This window comes from Prionailurus bengalensis, chromosome D3 (assembly GCF_016509475.1).
Source record: "Prionailurus bengalensis isolate Pbe53 chromosome D3, Fcat_Pben_1.1_paternal_pri, whole genome shotgun sequence".
In the NCBI taxonomy this organism is placed as follows: domain Eukaryota; kingdom Metazoa; phylum Chordata; class Mammalia; order Carnivora; family Felidae; genus Prionailurus; species Prionailurus bengalensis.
Window position 1 is genome coordinate 17,970,435 of NC_057356.1, and position 18,062 is coordinate 17,988,496.

General features: G+C 49.3%; 1 protein-coding gene across 1 annotated transcript in view; it reads right to left on the bottom strand.

Annotated features, from left to right (window-relative positions):
• LOC122470340 (SV2 related protein) overlaps nucleotides 1–18,062 on the bottom strand; it is a 77,760-nt gene that overhangs the window by 27,706 nt on the left and 31,992 nt on the right. The window contains exon 6 of the mRNA XM_043557825.1: nucleotides 9,441–9,565. Coding sequence (XP_043413760.1) covers nucleotides 9,441–9,565 — 125 coding nt within the window. The remainder of the gene's footprint in view (nucleotides 1–9,440; nucleotides 9,566–18,062) is intronic.

Here is an 18,062-nt window from a genome sequence, read left to right on the forward strand (position 1 = left end):
TTCGATGTCAAGGATTCTTCTTATCATGAAGCTATAAGCACAGAGTCTTTTTATTTCTTTTTACATGTTTTTAGTTGAAGCAGCAGCACCTCACGAATGCATTTTCGTTTAAGACAAGTTAGCAATACACAAATATACAGAGTATATGATGCCTCTTCCTCTTCCCCATTGCCCCTACTTCCCTTCCATTCCCCCCAAAGCCATAACTACCAGGAGCCTGCTTTGCAAACTTCCAGCCCCTTCTCCAGCTAAATAAATAGATGTAAGCAATGTTATCTTTTTTTCTTCCCTTCCTTTCCTTCCCTCTTCCTCCCTTCCTCTCTCCCTCCTGTCCTTCCTTTCTGTCCTCCCTACTTCCTTTCTCCCTTCCTTCCTTCTTCCTTCCTCCTTCCTTCCTTCCCACATGCAGCATACTGTCCAAGTTCAACCCATACAAATGCCCGACTTTTCCAACTTCCTTGTCAATACAGTTTTCCACCTGTCACTTCCTGCAACTCTATCCTCAGTGCTTTCTTTGGTTATTAAAAAAAATTTTTTTTTCATGTTTTATATGTGAGAGAGAGAGAGAGAGAGACAGAGCATGAGCAGGGGAGGGGCAGAGAGACGGAGACAGAATCCGAAGCGGGCTCCAGGCTCTGAGCTGTCAGCACAGAGCCTGACGCGGGGCTCGAACCCACAAGCAGTGAGATCATGACCTGAGTGGAAGGCGGACGCTCAGATGACTGTTCCAGGCGCCCCTCTCTGGTTATTAAGGCTTGCTCTGCCAACCTCGGTGGCAGACTAGGAGTCTAGTTTGCCAAGGAATTTAAACTTCCCAGGGGCAACTCTCAACAAATGACGTTTCCCTCTCCCTTAAACGGGACAACCTGGAGACGTGGGTTGCAGAATCTCCCAGAGTAAACTATTTGCCCTAGCTTCTCTGTGTCAGGATCTGCTTTCAATAAGACATTTGGGAAACCTTCCCATGTTAATATTCGTGGGTCTACTGCATTATTTTTATTTATTTTTTTAATTTTTTCAACGCTTTTTTATTTATTTTTGGGACAGAGAGAGACAGAGCATGAACGGGGGAGGGGCAGAGAGAGAGAGGGAGACACAGAATCGGAAACAGGCTCCAGGCTCTGAGCCATCAGCCTAGAGCCTGACGCGGGGCTCGAACTCACGGACCGCGAGATCGTGACCTGGCTGAAGTCGGACACTTAACCGACGGCGCCACCCAGGCGCCCCTACTGCATTATTTTTAAACAGTGGCAACCCTGTTGATTAATGCTCTGATTGTTTTCAATTTCTTGTCTTTGCCTCGTATGCCACAAGAAACCTCTTTTCCTGTAATTGTCGTGCTCCCCATTTGGCCATTATTTATAGTGGTTCATGATGAAAATGAGCTGTTTGACCTCCATCCTAAGTGTAGGGATTATTACAAGCACACTGAAAAATAAAAGAACGAGCAGTGAAAGCAGCAATGCCAAGAAGCAGTTGACGGTGGCGTGAAAAAAATTCCCACCGAAAATCCTCAGAATGTATAGCCCTTGGCAGTTAGAGACTTACCATTTGGATCACGTGCTTGGAAAGAAGGGACCTGTGATCTCCCTTTGCCGTTTCTGCTTGGTCTTAAAGAGAAACCGCAGTGCTAAGGGTGGGTTTGTGCCAAGTTCCACCTAGACAAGAATCTGAAGAACCTTCTGAAGACCTTGCAAGGTGGAACAGATGGGCAGCGACCTGGAGTATTAATCTTGAAGAGCAGCTAACACACAAGCAGGGTGCCAGTTAAGGCAGGTGTCCAGCTCATTCTCCTAGCTAAGTGGCATTTCTACGGAAATAACACAGCACCCTCTGCTGGAAATAATAAACGTTCTACCCTGGGGCCAGCCTGTCTCTTCCATATATTTTCTGTGTATTTTGCAATTAGTGGCAATGATCATTTAAAAAAAAATTTTTTTAAGATTTATTTTTGAGAGACAGAGAGAGACACAGCATGAGCGGGGGTGGGGAGGGGCAGAGAGAGAGGGAGGCACAGAATCCGAAGCAGGCTCCAAGGCTCCGAGCTGTCAGCACAGAGCCCCACGCGGGGCTCGAACTCACGGACCGTGAGATCATGACCTGAGCCGAAGTCGGACGCTTAACCGGCTGAGCCCCCCCTAGGCACCCCCTCCAGTCTTAATTAAAGGGAATAGAAACTTCTCTGAACCTCGAGTTCTACCTCTCCAGAATCATCTCCAAATCACTATCACGGACCCAGTGGACATTAATGATTTATCAGCATCTTCTGACTGTACAAGCTCAGAATCCTTCTACAGGGTCTGTTGAAATGTAAGAGCTTTGGCATTAGATGGGCCTGGATTTGAACCCAGTTTCTCCATGCGGCAGATGCTTTGCACAAGGAGCTCCCCCCTCCCCCCCCCCCCCCCCCCCCCCCCCCCCGCTCTTTTCCCTCCCTGTGTCTTGCTCCCTTGCAGATCACCTCCATGCAAAGTCTGTTTCCTCATCCCTTGAATCTGGGCGTTGAGACTCGCTCTTGATCAACAGAACGTTGCAGAAGTGATCTTGTGCCTTGGGCCTCAAGACGCTTCACGGCTTTTGCATCCTCACTCGGACCCCTACCCAGGTGCCACGTGACCATGTGACCAGCTGCCTGGGCTGGCCAGCCGGAGTTTGAGAGGCTTGCGGAGCATCGATGAATCAGCTGTGGCCATGCTAACCTGGCCAGCCCCCATCCAATTCACCAGTTGACTAGAGACACATGAGGGAGCCCCGCCGAGCCCTGAACAACCCAACTGCCCAGCTGCAGAACCCTGAGCTCAGTAAACTGTCGTTAAGCCACAATTGTTGGGGTGGTCTTGTTACAAAGCAAGAAGTAACTTCATACTCCCCTCAATAGCCATTTAGCCTTAAACACGTCACTTGTGATCTCGATCTCCAAGCCTGTTTTCTCATCTGTCCCTTGCCCTTGGTAAGCACTCAGTGGACGTTACTATGATCATCATTATCATTTAAGAAAATGTTTTTTAAATGTTTATTTTTGAGAGAAAGAGAGAGAGCGGCAGAGAGCGACAGAGAGGGAGACAGAGGGCAAGGAGCAGAGAGAGGGGGAGACACAGAATCCGAAGCAGGCTGCAGGCTCCGAGCTGTCAGCACAGAGCCTGACACGGGGCTCGAACTCACGAACCGCGAGATAGGACCTGAGCCGAAGTCGGAAGCTCAACCGACTGAGCCACGCAGGCGTCCCATCATCATTGTCGTTATTAATGTTACAACAATAACATTATCTCCAAGGACCAACATAAATGCCTACTTTGGGGGAAGGAATGGTAGCTCAGTAGATTAAGCATCTGACTCTCGATTTTGGCTCAGGTCATGACCTCACGGTTCCTGGGACCGAGCCCTGGGATTCTCTCTCCCTCTCTCTCTCTCTCTCTGGCCCTTCCCTGCTTGCACTTGCTCGCTCTTTCTCTCTGTCTCCAAATAAATAAATGAACATTGAAAATAATCTTCAACTAAGAAAAAAATCTTCAACTAAATGTTTCCAAATAATGAACTTAAGGGAGACATTTTTAGAACTAGTTAAGAGCATCGCATAATTAAGGCATGATTGTTTTTATGTAAATGGATAGAGAGCCAAGGTGCTGGGAAGCCAATGGCTCTCTTGGGTGACTAAATATTTCTTCTGTCATTTTGTTTCTGTTTTTTCTTTGCTCTCCTCACGTCCCAAAGAGCCATGGAGTGGAGTATTTAGGAGAATATATTCGCAGTGTCAAAAGGGATGTTTAAATACGAGCCCTGCCATTTGTTAGCTATGTGACCTTGGGCAGGTTACTTCATTATCTTTTAAAGTTTTACTTATTTATTTCGAGAGAGAGAGAAAGAGAGAGAGAGCCAGCGTGCAGGAGAGGAGCAGAGAGACAGAGAATCCCAAGCAGGCTCCGGGCCGTTTGCACAGAGCCCGGCGTGGGGCTGGGGCTCACGAACCGTGAGATCATGACCTGAGCCTAAATCCAGAGTTGGATGCTTCACTGAGCCACCCAGGTGCCCCATGTTACTCAGTTTTTTTAAAGCCCTAGTTTTCTTCTCTGCACAATGGGGGATAACAATATCTATGCTTTGAAGTTCTGTGAGTTTTAAAATGGTCATGTGGATCAAAAGCACATGGTCTGAAGCTCGGGAAGCAGTCATAGCTCAAGAAACAAACAGAAGGGCTGTGGTCGCATTAAGTCAATGAACAGCTAAACGGGAGGCGTGACATTTGGGGGGTGGGGGTCGGGAGCAGCCAGGCCCTCTGAGGACCCGCACGACATAAGGGTAAGGGGTAAAGGCCCAGCTGCTCTGTGTCCTTAATTGTCTCCCCTGGTGTCCTGTCCTCTCTCCCTGAAGATCTCTCCCCTTTGCATTTTTAGGAGGTGATTTTTCTCTCTGCTGGTTACTCTGCCATTGGAATCCTGTCTGCCTACAGTCTTCCAGAGGCTCCTCAAAATGTCTGGTCGGCTGATGGCACCCTTTTCTTGCTTTCCAGCGCTGTTAAGGATCTGTTCTATTTCTCCCGCCTTTTGCGACACTTCCAGAAAGTGTGGAGGAGGAGACGGAGAAAAATGGCGCCTCTCATCCCACCATTCCAAACAAGAACCACGTTCTCAATACTTAGCTCCTGCCCCTCCCCTCTGATGGGAAGAAAGTCCGGGTAGCCATTTGGAGACTGGTTCTGCCATCATCCACCTGAGCATCCCTGAGAAAGGAATTTAACGTGTACCTGTGTGAGTGTGTTCCTTCCAGCCACTGGGGGAAAAATGTTCCTTAGTCAATGAATGGCTCATGAATGGGGCAGTGGCTGCGTCCGCAGAAAGTCCTGGGGTTGGTCCAGACGTGGAGGACATCGGCCACAAGCCCCTGCCAGCCCAGATTTATGGGCTTGGCTTAATGGTTTCTGCCTCAAGCTCTAGTGGCTTTTAAACCCATCCGAGGTCCAGGAGCGTATGTCCAATGCCTACTCTGCAGAGCCCTGGAGGGATCAATAATGAATAGGGAGGGAAGGGCTGAGAACTGAGAGCCACTCACTGCCCTTCCAGCCACTAAGTGGCAGAAAGAGTCTGGGGATTAGCTCCCAGGCTAAATCCCATGTGGTCACATCTTCTGTCCCCATTTATTCTTTCCATAAGTACCCACAGTGAGTCCAACATCCATCACGCGGACACCTGAGCTTCTCACCAAAGTCTTTGGCAGACCAGACACACGCTGACATTCACTAAGTGCTCTGCTGGGCACTGTCCCGGGCACTTCACGTGTGTTGTCATTTAATATTCTAAGTGACCCCCATGAGGTAGGTATGCTATCGTCCTCATCTGAGAGATGAAGAAGTTGAGGCATAGAAAGGTCTAGTGACTCGCCTAGGGGCACACGGCTATCACGGCAGAGTCAGGATGCGAATCTGGTGACCAGGACCTAAGCCGTTCTACCTCAGTGTTAGCACGACCCTTCTAGAGCCCCTCTCTCAGCCGTCCCCCATCGTGATACTCAACGGGCCCAAGGAGTCAACCAGTGAACTGTTAACCCACCAGAGGCAATGGCCACACCCTCACGCACCAAAGCCAATCTTGCTAGTTTGGCGGCTGAAAAGCCAGTCGGCCAGCAGCAGAGACCAACGCAGAGCCCCCAGGGTGGAACCATCCCATGTCACGTCCCATGTCACAACATAAAAGTTAGTTATAGTGGACATCTCCCATTTTGGAAGGAGCAGTGACTCGTCCTGACTGGAACTGGCACATATTCTGGGTATTGGCTTGCCTCTCCTGCCAGCACCATTATCTGAGGGCTTTCGGGGTATTTGACTCATTGACACAGAATCCCACGTAATAGTGCTTGAGACCTAGGAAGCTGATACATATCAAAGAAGATGTAGCAGTAGGTACGTGACCGTGGAATCCACGGGTCCTGTCATATCTTGTGCCACCTTGAAGATGCTGGCCTGAGAGAGGGATGGAAGAGCCTCTTGAAGGTGCCACGGAGGCATCGGCTTGGAGATGATGCCCGGTGAGGATAGGTTACTGTCTTCCAGGACACAACACAACCTTAAATCAATGCCTATCGCATGGTGCTATGCAGAAAGGATACATCATTCTGAACCAAAGGGTTGAAGGAGGAATTTGTACTTCCCCTACCTGTGGGTTTAGAGGTCCTGGTTCCCAGAGAGGGCATGCTTCACCCGCTGGGGGACACCACAAGAACCCCGTCAGACTTCAAGCAATGCCTGCCACCTAGTAACTTTGGATTCCGTGTGTCAAGAAAGAGAGTCAGCATTCTGCCTGAGCAATGGGGCATCGGGAGGTCGTATGGCTACTGTTATCTGATGGGGCACCCAGGCGATACACTGGACATCTCTTGGCAATCCCCTGCCTGATTTTGATATTAAATGGACAGGCAGCAGCTACGGCCTGGGTCGGGCATGGTGACTCAGGCATAGGGTCTGGACTGCTCTGCCAGGGAAACCATCTCGATCAGCAGAAGTGCTGACCCAAGGCGAGGGGAACCTGCAACCAGTAGCGGGAGAGGGAGACACTCGGCCTCAGTTGGAGGCCAGCAGCGATAGCAGATGACCGTAGGCTGTCCCACCAGCCATGGGACATGATCTTTTCAGGGAAAAGACCAACCAGAATCCTGGAGAAACTGTTCCCAGATGGGGTGAAATTATATGCAGCAAGTGGATCTAACAGGTGCAAGGGGTGGACTGTCGTGGGTGCTGTGATGTGACCACCTAGGCTCCCCCTTCGGGACTGACACACACAATCCCCTGGAATGACCAGAAATGTTACCTGCTAAGAGCTCAGAATTGAGTCCCTTGCAGGAATTACCTCAGCCCAAAGTAGCTGCCTTGCCCAAGATCGTGCTCCCTCCTTGAGAGCAGCCCGCGTCCAACGCAGCTGATATGAGGGGGCAGAGGTCCAGCCCCCAAGCCTCAATCTGGGAAACTCTAAGGAGCCACCCTGGCTCTGGAACTCCTACAGGATCAGCTGTACTCAACTCCTCACTCTGCTCACTCACGGTTTCCTCACTCCCCTGCAGGTGCCGGTCTCAGTAACCACGTGCACACTACTCTCCATCTCACATTCTGTTCCCCGGGATCCCCACTTGTAACAGGGACCGTGTCTGTCTCGCTCACTGCTGTATCCCCAGCATCTAGTACAGGCCGGTGCCATAGTAGGTGCTCAAGAAATATTGGTTGAATGAATGGAATGAACTGGTCCTATGTGAAATTTCCCTAAGTTATTGCAACAGGAATTATCATTCTTTACCTCCAACCCATCCTACCCACCATTGCCAGATTAACATTTCCAAAGTGCCCCCCCCCCCCGCTCAAGAACTCTCAGTGGCTCCCCACTGCCTGTAGACAAGCCCCTTGGCCTGGCATTCAAGACTTTTAGCAAACTTGCCCTGGTCTACCTGTCCAACCGCAGCTTTCAATTCTTACATATCTCACCCCAACTTGCTAACCAGAATGGGCCTTCCAAGGAATTAGCCTTCCTCAGACTCAGGTACGGCTTCCTCTTTTCCTTCAGATCCCTTCCTATGAAATATCCTGTATCTTCCCCAATCTGCCTCTGGGTCTTTCAAAAAAATAATTTTTTTTTAAATTTAAATTCAAGTTAGTTAACATACAGCGTAGCCTTGGTTTCACAAGTAGAACCCAATGATTCATCACTTACCTACGACACCCAGTGCTCAATCCAAAAAGTGCCCTCCTTAATGCCCATCACCCGTTTAACGCATCCCTCTCCCCACCGTCCCTCCAGCAACCCTCAGTTTGTTCTCTGTATTTAAGGGTCTTTTATGGTTGCATTCCTTAATCGAAAGGCAGTACAATGCAATGGTTAGAGCCCAGGCTCTGGAGTTAGAGGAACTGAGTCCAGACTCTGGCCCTGCCTCTTCCTGCCTGTGTCACCTGGGGTAAATCACTCTACCTCTCTTTGGTTCAGTAAAATCTGTAAAAATCTGTAAAATGGGATGAATAATACAATTCACCAGGGTGCCTGGGCAGCTCAGTCGGTTGAGCCACTCACGCTTGATGTCGGCTCAGGTCATGATCTCGCGGTTTGTGGGATTGAGCCCCACGTCAGGCTCTGCGCTGCTTAAGATTCTCTCCCGGGGCGCCTGGGTGGCTCAGTTGGTTGGGTCCGACTTCGGCTCAGGTCATGATCTCACAGTCCGTGAGTTCGAACCCCGCGTCAGGCTCTGTGCTGACAGCTCGGAGCCTGGAGCCTGCTTCCGATTCTGTGTCTCCCTTTCTCTCTCTTTGTCCCTCCCCCACTCGTGCTCTGTCTCTCTCAAAAACAGATAAAACATTAAAAAAATTTAAAAACACAAAGATTCTCTCTCTCCCTCTCTCTCTGCCCCTTCCCTACTAGTGTGTGTGCATGCACGCTTGAGCTCTCTCTCTCAAAATAAATAAAAAAACAAAAAATAATAGAATTTACCCAAGAGATTTGACGGAATTAAATGAGATAATATGGTAAACTGTTTAGAATAGCACCTGCCACTTAGTAAACAGTAAATTTTGGCCATTATCATCGTTTAGGTTGGGGTCAACGTACGTTGTCTATAAAGGGTCAGATAGCAAATATTGTCTCTGCGGAGATAACTCAACTTTGTTGCTGTACGGGAAAATGGGCACAGGTGATATGCAAATGATGGGTGTGGCTGTGTCCCAATAAAACTTTATTTATAAAAGCAGTCAGCAGGTCAGATGTAGCCCACAGGCCATCGTCTGCCAATCTCCCAGGGGAGAGGGACTTTTTCCTACAACTGTGACTACTCTCAGTACCTTAACCACAGCACCAACCAAACAACACTCAGTTCACACACGGTTAGGCCCAGCTCCCCACCTCGTGCTTCGGTTGGAAGCGCGGAGGGGGCCTCACGCATGATGGTTAAGAGCGCGGGCGGTGTAGGCAGACAGACTCGGGGTCTTAGCTCCACCACGTGCCGCATGACTTGGGCAAATGATTTCACCTCCTGAGTCTTGGTTTCAACTATAAAAACGGAGCCTGCAATCACTTGATAGCATACCTCTCCTGGGGCTGTTGTGATGCGTCCAAGAGAAATGCCCAAGCAATGCTAGATTTCTTGTTTTTACCATTATTTCACATTTACGACTTTCCCGCTGCCGTGTTCTTCTTCGTTTTTTTTTTCAATCTTATTTTGAAGTACTTGCTACACCTAGTACGCGGCTCAAACTTACAACCCTGAGATCAAGAGTCTCGCGGCCCAGCAACCGAGCCAGCCAGGCGCCCCTCGTGTGTTGCTTTTATATTGTCAATCATCACCATACTAATAATGGTAATTCTCTGGCTACGTCATGCCTCCTGGACACCAGAAGCCCTAGTGGGCCATCTCTGCACCCCTCTGAGGCCAGTTGACTGGCTGCCTGGCTGGCTGGCCAGAGCTGGGTATTTACTTACGACTGGGGGACCCCTCCGATCCCGAAGCCCACCAGGCCCCGGAGCACCAGGATCCAGCTGTACACGGGGGCGAAAGCACTGAGGACGCCGTAGTACAGGGTCCAGAGCACGCTGATCTTCAGCCCCTGTGGGGAAGAAAGACACCAAGTCACAGGGCTGCTCCGTACCTCCAGGTCACGCGGCCCGGAGCATGTTAAAAGCCATCGATGACGTCATGCTAAAGGGTAACCCACACAACCGGGGAGATCCAAGGGGTTCTCTGTGCGATGGGGCCAACCCCTGGGGGCGGGGGCATGTGTGGGGAAACTGGGGCATTCTTGGTTGTCTCAATGATCGGCATTTGATGTACCCGGCCCTGAGACGTTAGATGTCCCCCCCCCCCCCCCCCCCCCCCCCCCCGTGCCTGAGACTCCGTGACTCCGGTCCTGTATCCTGCACCGTCTCAAGCTGAACTTTCAACCTGACCGTCACGCAGGTGAAAACTACCATTATCCGCACCTTGACCGTCACTGTATTTTACATATAAATAAGATGGGGGGCGGGAGGGACAGAGTTTGCACACACACTTAATTTTGCAGGAATGAGGCTTCTAGGTAAATCAAAGGAAGTCGGTACGTGGCTGTATCTGGAACTTTACACAATTGTTCATCATTTCAGAAAGCCGAGTTGTCCGTGGCAACGCTCCATATGGTATTTGAGTCACTGAGAGAACACTCCAGTATCCGTCTGCATTCACTGGGTTTCTATGTGTATCTATGAATAGACCCATCTAAACCTATTTCAAAATGTCAAATATAAAGAGAAAAGCAGCAACAAAATTCAATTACACACAAGCTTATTTATAACCAGGGACAAATGTTAACCACTTCCCTTTATTACCTAGGCAGTCGTACGTGTACCTTTCCATTGTGACAATAAATCCGATTTAATTACTTGCTGCCTTGAAACAAATTCTCTCTCCTGTCGCAGCTGGGGAATTATCCCTGACTTCTTTCATCTTTTAATATTTTTATACACGATTTCCTTTTCAAGATTATGTGAGTGGCTATTTTATTTCTGAAATTATTTCTGGATAATTAAGGGGCATTATTAAAAGTTTTTATAACATTTTCTTTTTTTATTACAAGTTTCTTAAATGTTTATTTTTTTGGGGGGGGAGGGGCAGAGCGAGAGGGGGACAGAGGTTGTGAAGCAGGATCTGCACCGACAGCAGCAATCCCAGTGTGAGGCTAGAACTCATGAACAGCCTCAGAACCAACTGAGCCACCCAGGTGCCCCTATAACACTTTCTGAGTAAAGGGGACATTGTATTTGATGGGGTTGAGAACCACCTAGGCACACAATGCTGTAAGACAAATAGTGCATCTGCTGGGAATGTTACTCTTAGAGACTGAGAAAAAATTAAGGATGAATTCAACTTAAAATGGGATTTTAATTTTTTAAAAATATTTATTTATTTATTTTTGAGAGAAAGAGAGAGAGAGAGAGAGAGAGAGAGGAAGAGAGAAAGTGAGGGAGGGGCACAGAGAGGGGGAGAGAGAATCCCAAGCAGGTTCCACACTGTCAGTGCCGAGCCCCACGTGGGGCTCGAACTCCAGGACGTGAGATCGTGACCTGAGCCAGAGGCGCTTAACCGACTGAGCCACCCAGGTGCCCCTAAAATAGGATTTTTATATCACACCAACGCCGAAGGCGTTGTGGAGTCGAATGCGAATTTTACGTGGATTTTAGACCCGCAACATGGGGTCCCGGCAGGTCTCTTTCTGTAGCATTTCTCCCAGACCCAGGTTTGAGTTCCCTCTCCTGTCCCCCTGGGGGAAAGCGTGAAGCACAGTGGTTTTAGCTTTAAAATTAAAATGGACAGGGGTGCCTGGCTGGCTCAGTCAGAAGGGCATGAGACTCTTGATCTTGGGGTTGTGAGTTCGAGCCCTGCGCTGGGTGTAGCGATTACTTAAATAAATAAACTTAAAAAAAAAATTAAAACTGATGAAAAGGAGAAATCTGGAGGTCTGCCAGATGATTTCCAGTCTCTCGGAAAATGATTTTCAGCGGTGGGTGAATATTTTAAATAACTTGCATTACCTTGCAAGAAAGCGATTTCTTTTTGTTTCCATCGTTAGTCTTCTGATTATGTCCAAGAGAAAGTATCCATGGCACTAGTCTGTCCTTAACACCTTTTTAAACACCTGCCAATCTCTTTTTAACAGACTGGGGCGGGGGGCTACCAGAACTGATTAGAATTTCGTAACATTGGATTTTTTTTTCATTGTATTGTATTATTTACTTATTTATTTATTCATTTATTTTTAGTTTTTTTAATGTTTATTTTTGAGACACAGAGAGACAGAGCATGAGCAGGGGAGGGGCAGAGAGAGAGAGGGAGACAGAATCTGAAGCAGGCTTCAAGCTGTCAGCACAGAGCCCAACACGGGGCTCGAACTCCCGAACTATGAGATCATGACCTGAGCTGAAGTCCGAGGCTTCACGGACTGAGCCACCCAGGCGCCCCTTCACTGTAATCATGTTTGCAGATACTTCCTATTTGCGCCTACTTAAACTTCCTATTTAAGACTCTCCATAAAGTTTCCTTTTCCAAAAACATGCATTTGAGGTGTTTTTTTTTTTTTAAACAAAGTTGCTAATAAAGAACGCTATTAAGTGCATACCAAAACAGGTGGGATAGGAATTAGGAAAGCCTAGGGAGCTCCGGATCTATGGCAACAATAATAAAGCCCCATTTCTGCTCCCCTAAAACCCATGACTATGAAATCGGTACCTGCCACACATATGCTTACTTCCTTTCTTTTGGCTTAAGCTAATTTAAGAGGGGTTTGCTTCCTTGGAACCCAAGGCGTCTTGAATCAGAAACAGGGTATCATTAGCAGCAGAGAAAATGAAAGGAAAGAAGGAAAACAGCAGGAGAAGAGGAGAGGGTAAGAGAAAAGGGCACCCAGGCTGGCACCTGCAAGCTAAGCCTCCCTCTAGGGACGACCTGGGAGCTGCGTTATCCCGCTGGGGTCACCGTGGGACCCCATGTTAGGCAGCAAAGACCTGCATGCTGACCTGTCCTGTGGGGTCACAGCACACTTGCAGCTGGCTCTGCACTGGCCCGCTGACGCCAGGGCTTTCCAGCTGGCCAGGAAATGAGGGCTCAGCAACCCTTCGTGAATACCGTCAGGGCTACTGCAAAGGCACGAGCACTGCTCGGGACTCTGCAGAAACGTCTCGGGGCCTTTGAGCTTTTTGTTAACCTCACTTGTCATTCTGCCTAACATCTGTCCCGCCTTGCGGATCGTTGGCTCCTTCGTCTCCCTCTTCTCTCTCCTTTTCTTCCTTCCATACTCACTTACTGAGCATCCCTTGTATGCCAAGCTCTACAGATAGAAGTATAGACATTATGCATCCGTTAGCTGGCTCATTCAATTATTCATTCAACAATAAGCGTATATCAAGCGCCTGCTGTATGCCAGACACTAGAGACAATGCTATATACCATTCATTCATTCATTCACTCAATATACATGTAATGGGCACCTGCTGTGTGCCCAGAACTAAAGGTACTGTTATGCATCATTCATTCATTCATTTGTTCAATATGCATATATGGAGCACCTGTCAGTGCCTGGCAGTCAAGATGCTGTTATTCATTCATTCATCCCTTTGCCATGCATATATTGAGTGCCTGCTGTTTGCTAAACATGGGCCTTTGTCCCAGGCTACAGGGGACGTGGCAGTCAGAGTCTCTGACTTCACAGAACTTGGATTTGCATTTTGCAATTCATTGTCACGTCGTTAACACCGGGTCCTCGTGGGCAGCCGGTGGAAAGAGACTGCTGTTTCCACTCCCACTTTACAAACCAGCACAGGGAGGGTCAAAGTAGTCTAGAGATTTGTCCAAGGTCAGCAGAGTCAAAACTGGAGTCAGGGTTTCCAACCCCGAATGCCAGGATGTACTTTCAATGAGCCCCTCCCCTCCTCCTGGGCCTTTGGCGGTTCCCATTGCCTCTGACCAAGAACATATGTGACAATATCATGCAGCAAGGTCAGGTGGGTCCGAGTGAACGCAAGAGACCTTGACCTGTCTTGTCGGCCTCTACTCAGCTCTAGCCCAAAGTTGCCATCACGAAATGTGGACCCTGGGCTGCCAGATCGCCCAATTAGCAAAAAAAAAAAAAAAAAAAAAAAAAAAAAAACCCACCAAAACCAAAAAGCAAACAAACAAACCAAAGCAACTCCTTATTTTTATGCAAAATACATTTTTGAAACAGAGGCAATCGATTCCACATCCTGGCCCCTATCGTACGGTTAAATGAAACACCTGGGTAGGCCATACTCGGTTCATGGCTCACGGGTTTACAACCTGCAGCCTGCAAAGGCTTCAAGCTGCTGCTCCAAGGCTTAGGGTCTTACTGCCACTCGGGTTCTGGGTCTGCAACCGCCAAAAGGAGCACGCTGATGTCATTGTCATGAGCACTGCTCAGCCTCGGAAGACCGTCTACTCGGCCCCCGGTGGTGTTCTCCAGTCATGTACAAGGAAGGGGAAAACAGTCACGGGGCAAAGGGGCCTGGGGGTCCTCAAAATATGGGGATGAGAGGCCTGTTGCCTGCCTGTCACCCTCCTTCCCCCCTTTACCTATAAATGACATAGAGGGCATGGACCTACAGCCTTTGGATTTTTTTTTTTTTTTTCATTTTAGTAGAGAGAGAGAGTGAGCGCCAGCGGGGAGGGGGTAGAGGGAGAGAGAGAGAGACAGAGAAAGAGAGAGAGAGAGAGTGTCCTAAGTGGGCTCCACTCTGAGTGTGGAGCCTGCCCGACACGGGGCTCGATCCCACGTCCCCGGAATCATGACCTGAGCCGAAATCAAGAGTCGGATGGTCAAGCGACTGAGCCACCCAGGCTGGATCTGTAGACTTTGAACCAGAGAGGGACCTGATCATATTCTAAACTGTGTTTTCTTTGAGTCACAGCCGATAATAGTTACCAGGGATCACGGGCTAACCGTGTGTTAGTAGACACCATTCTAAGTGCATTACATACATTTCTTACATAACCCTCCCTGCAATCCTCTGAACTCCTCCTCTCGTCAACCCTATTTTACGGAAGGGGAAAATGGGGAAACTGAGGCTCCGAGAAGTGAAAAAACCTGCCTACGCCTCCCTCGCTCGACAGAGGGGGTGAAGCATGGGACCAAGACCTGGGTGTGTATCTTCATCCCCGCGAGGCCACACGCCTGCAGCTGCCCTTCCTTTCTGCGGCTGCCACAGGCCCGCAGGGTGTAGAAACTTCTGTAGGAATCAAAGTGGCCCACTGAGTCCGAACCCCTTATGTGATTCCCCTGCAAAGTCATGGAGCAGACGCCCTCCCAGAAGCCTCCCAGCTGGGCGGAGGCAGATCAAGGAGCTAGGAGGAGATTCTTGGCGCTTGCTAAAGCTCGCCAGCTGCCCGGCTCACCCTCGGTTTCTGGAGGAGTTCTACAGAGGCTTTATAATTAGAACCTGATCCGTCCTCCCTGCGGTTGGGCCAGAATTCCATGCAGGGAGGAGGGGGCCCTGCAGTCTGGGGGCGCTTTCTCTCCTCTCCGGTCGTGCCAGCTTTGCGTGGACCACTCTACCCAAGCTTCATCTCTTTGGAACGGATGAATGTCCAACTGGTCAACTGAATCCCGGGGGATAACTCAGTTATGTCTCCCAGCAGCCAAGGATGTGGACTCTGGAGCCAGACACACCGGCATTTTTAACACCGGCACTGCCATTTATCAGCACCCTGAACTTGGCAAATGATGGGAACACTGCCGGACGTTTACGAGTTGCTTCCTCTGTGCCAAGAGCTCTCGGTGCAAGGGCCCATTTACTCCTAGAACACCCCTGGGGAAGAGAGGCTATTTTTATCCCATGAAGAGAGGAGGAAACTGAGGCACGGGGAGGCTGAGTCACTTGCTCGGGGTCACGCAGCAGCCTGTCTGCGGAGGAGCCGGCCGGGATTGGAATCTTAGCAGTCAGATCTCAGAGCCCATGCTCTCACAGGCATGTCACCTTAGCATTTCACGTGTCCCAGTGAGCACTGGAGGTAAACAGGAAATTAGGGCGGAGCAGTCCCAGGCTATGCAGTAAGTCGGTGAAGAATGAATTCTTCACGACACGTGCATTCTCTCTGGGAGCCTGGTTTCTCAGCCCTGGCACCCTTCCCATTCTGGACTTGGCAATTCGTCGTGGTGTGGACTGTCCTGTGCACTTTGGGGTATCGAGCAGGATCTCTGACCTCTACTCACTAGATGCCAGGAGCACCCCTCCCCTGACTTGTGATAGCCACAAACGTCTCCAGACCTTGCTGAGGGTCCCCTGGGAGGAAGGGGGAGACAAAACCTGCCCACCCCCTCCCCCGTTGAGAACTACTGTTCTAGAAGTTGCCAAAATGTGTTCAGGACTCACAAGATTCAGTAAATGGCATTACTGAAAACCCACCTATGAATCTTTTAAAATTAAAAAAAAAATTTTTTTTTAATGTTTATTTTTGAGAGAGAGAGAGAGCGTGAGAGCAAGCATGAGCAGGGGAGGGGCAGAGAGAGAGGGAGACACAGAATCCGAAGCAGGCTCCAGGCTCTGAGCTGTCAGCACAGAGCCCGACGCGGGGCTCGAACTCACAAACTGTGAGGTCGTGACCTGAGCCGAAGTCCAATGCTTAACCAACTGAGCCACCCAGGTGCCCCTACAAATCTCTTTAAAATATAAGCCATAGTTTTCTCCTCTGAGACCAATCAGAAAAATGAAGACTTCTACGTCCTATAGGGCTACCTCCTGGGAACACTGTAGGCACGACTGACATTAATGACAGAGTGAGCACCCTCTTCCAGGGGATCACAAGCTAATGACCTTTGTGGACTTTCCATAAAGAAAGAACACTCATCAGTAAAGTCACTTGCTGGTCTGGAGAGGATGAGAGAGAAGCAGAAAGTGGCAACAAGGAGATTTGATTTTCATCCATCCTGTTCAGCCACTCGCGAAGTACTGACGAGGAGTGGTTGCTATAAGGCCCTGCCAAATGCCAGCCCACCCCAGTGAGCAAAGCAGGCACAGCCACCTCCCTCAAGGGGTATACTGCACTCACTGTTCCTTCCTCCTGTCCTGTGCCCCTGGCAGACATCACTAATCGATCACAGCACCGTCCCACTGAGCCTTCTGACTCCTCAAATCCATGCGTCTGGCATCCCCTACTGAGCAATTAGAACAGACACAAGGGACGACAAACCCATTTGCCCTTCAGTTTGGGGAATTCCGTAAATGGTAGCTATCACTGTCAGTTATTATTGAATCCAATCTCCTCTGACATAGATAAAGAAAACTGAGGCCCCAAGAAGGGCGGGATAACTTGAGTCACCCCGGGGGCAGACCCAGGCCCCAGATTCAGGTATTTTCACTTCTTTCCCCTTGTACTCCTCATGGCTTCGTGGTTCAGCAATTGAGTAATAGAATTTGGGGCAGAGGAAAGTTCCTTGTTATGGGTTCCTGCATTTTTTGTGCATATGCCTGTTGGCCTCAGGGGCAAGTAAATAAAAACTGTTCTTTAGCCAGAGACAGTGGGACAGGTCGTCCACCCCGTGCCCAGTCTGAGCAGGAAGAAGCCACGTGAAGACTTTAGAAGAGCTTTTTCCTTCGATTATTTGAAAAGTGTGAGGGCCAATGTTAGGTGCAGCCTCAGCCACACATTTACAACTCCTTTGCTGCAATTCTGCCCAAGAAATGGCTCTGTTTTATTTTAAGGGGTGCTCCTTCTGTCCGTCCTCCCTCCCTTCCTTCCTCCTTCCCTCTATCTTTCCCTTCCTCCGCCCCCACCCCCACCCCAGCTCTGGTCTGTTCTATCTTCCAGCCAGAAAATCCTTAAAGCAATGACTTACACCCTCCAGAAAAAGGAAGCGGGTGGGAGGGTGTGTATGGGGCAGAGTTTAGGGAGCTACTTCCTGGAGACCAGAGTAATCCAGCTTCGGTCCTCTTTCGGAGGCCGGAGAGGTCATCCCCACTGACCTCCCCAGTCTCTAAAACCAACCAAGAGTCCCCGAGCTACAATGGCCACTGTTGGTTTCCCAGCCTGGCTGCCTCTGGTCCTGCCCCAGCCACTTCTTGGTGGTTTTATTAGTCAACGTCTCCCAGGTGCCTGCTGGCCCACATGTTTCCGGCCCAGCCACAGTGGGAGGGGCTGCAGCCGGACTGCACTGTTCAGCCACTCATTCATTCATTCATTCATTCACTCATCGAGGCAACATTTATTGATTGAGCACCTACACATTCAAGCCGCTGGCATCACAGTTAAGGGAAGAGTCTAGACTCAGAAAGAGTAAGACCTGGCCCTGTGACACACAAGCTAAGTGGCCTTGGGCAAACTGCCCATGCTCTGTGCCTCGGTTTCCCCTTCTGTAAAATCAGAACAATAATAGCACCAAGCACATATCGTGGTTGGTATAGGGCCTGCCATACAAGCCACTGTTTTCTTTTCAGCTCATGGCATGCGGGTTACAGTGGGCCGTGCCTATTACCTATTCGGCATCCATATCTCCCTTCTTGCTAACAGAATTCTACGCTGGTTTAGAGAATCTTTTTTTTTTTTTTTAACATTTATCTATTTTTGAG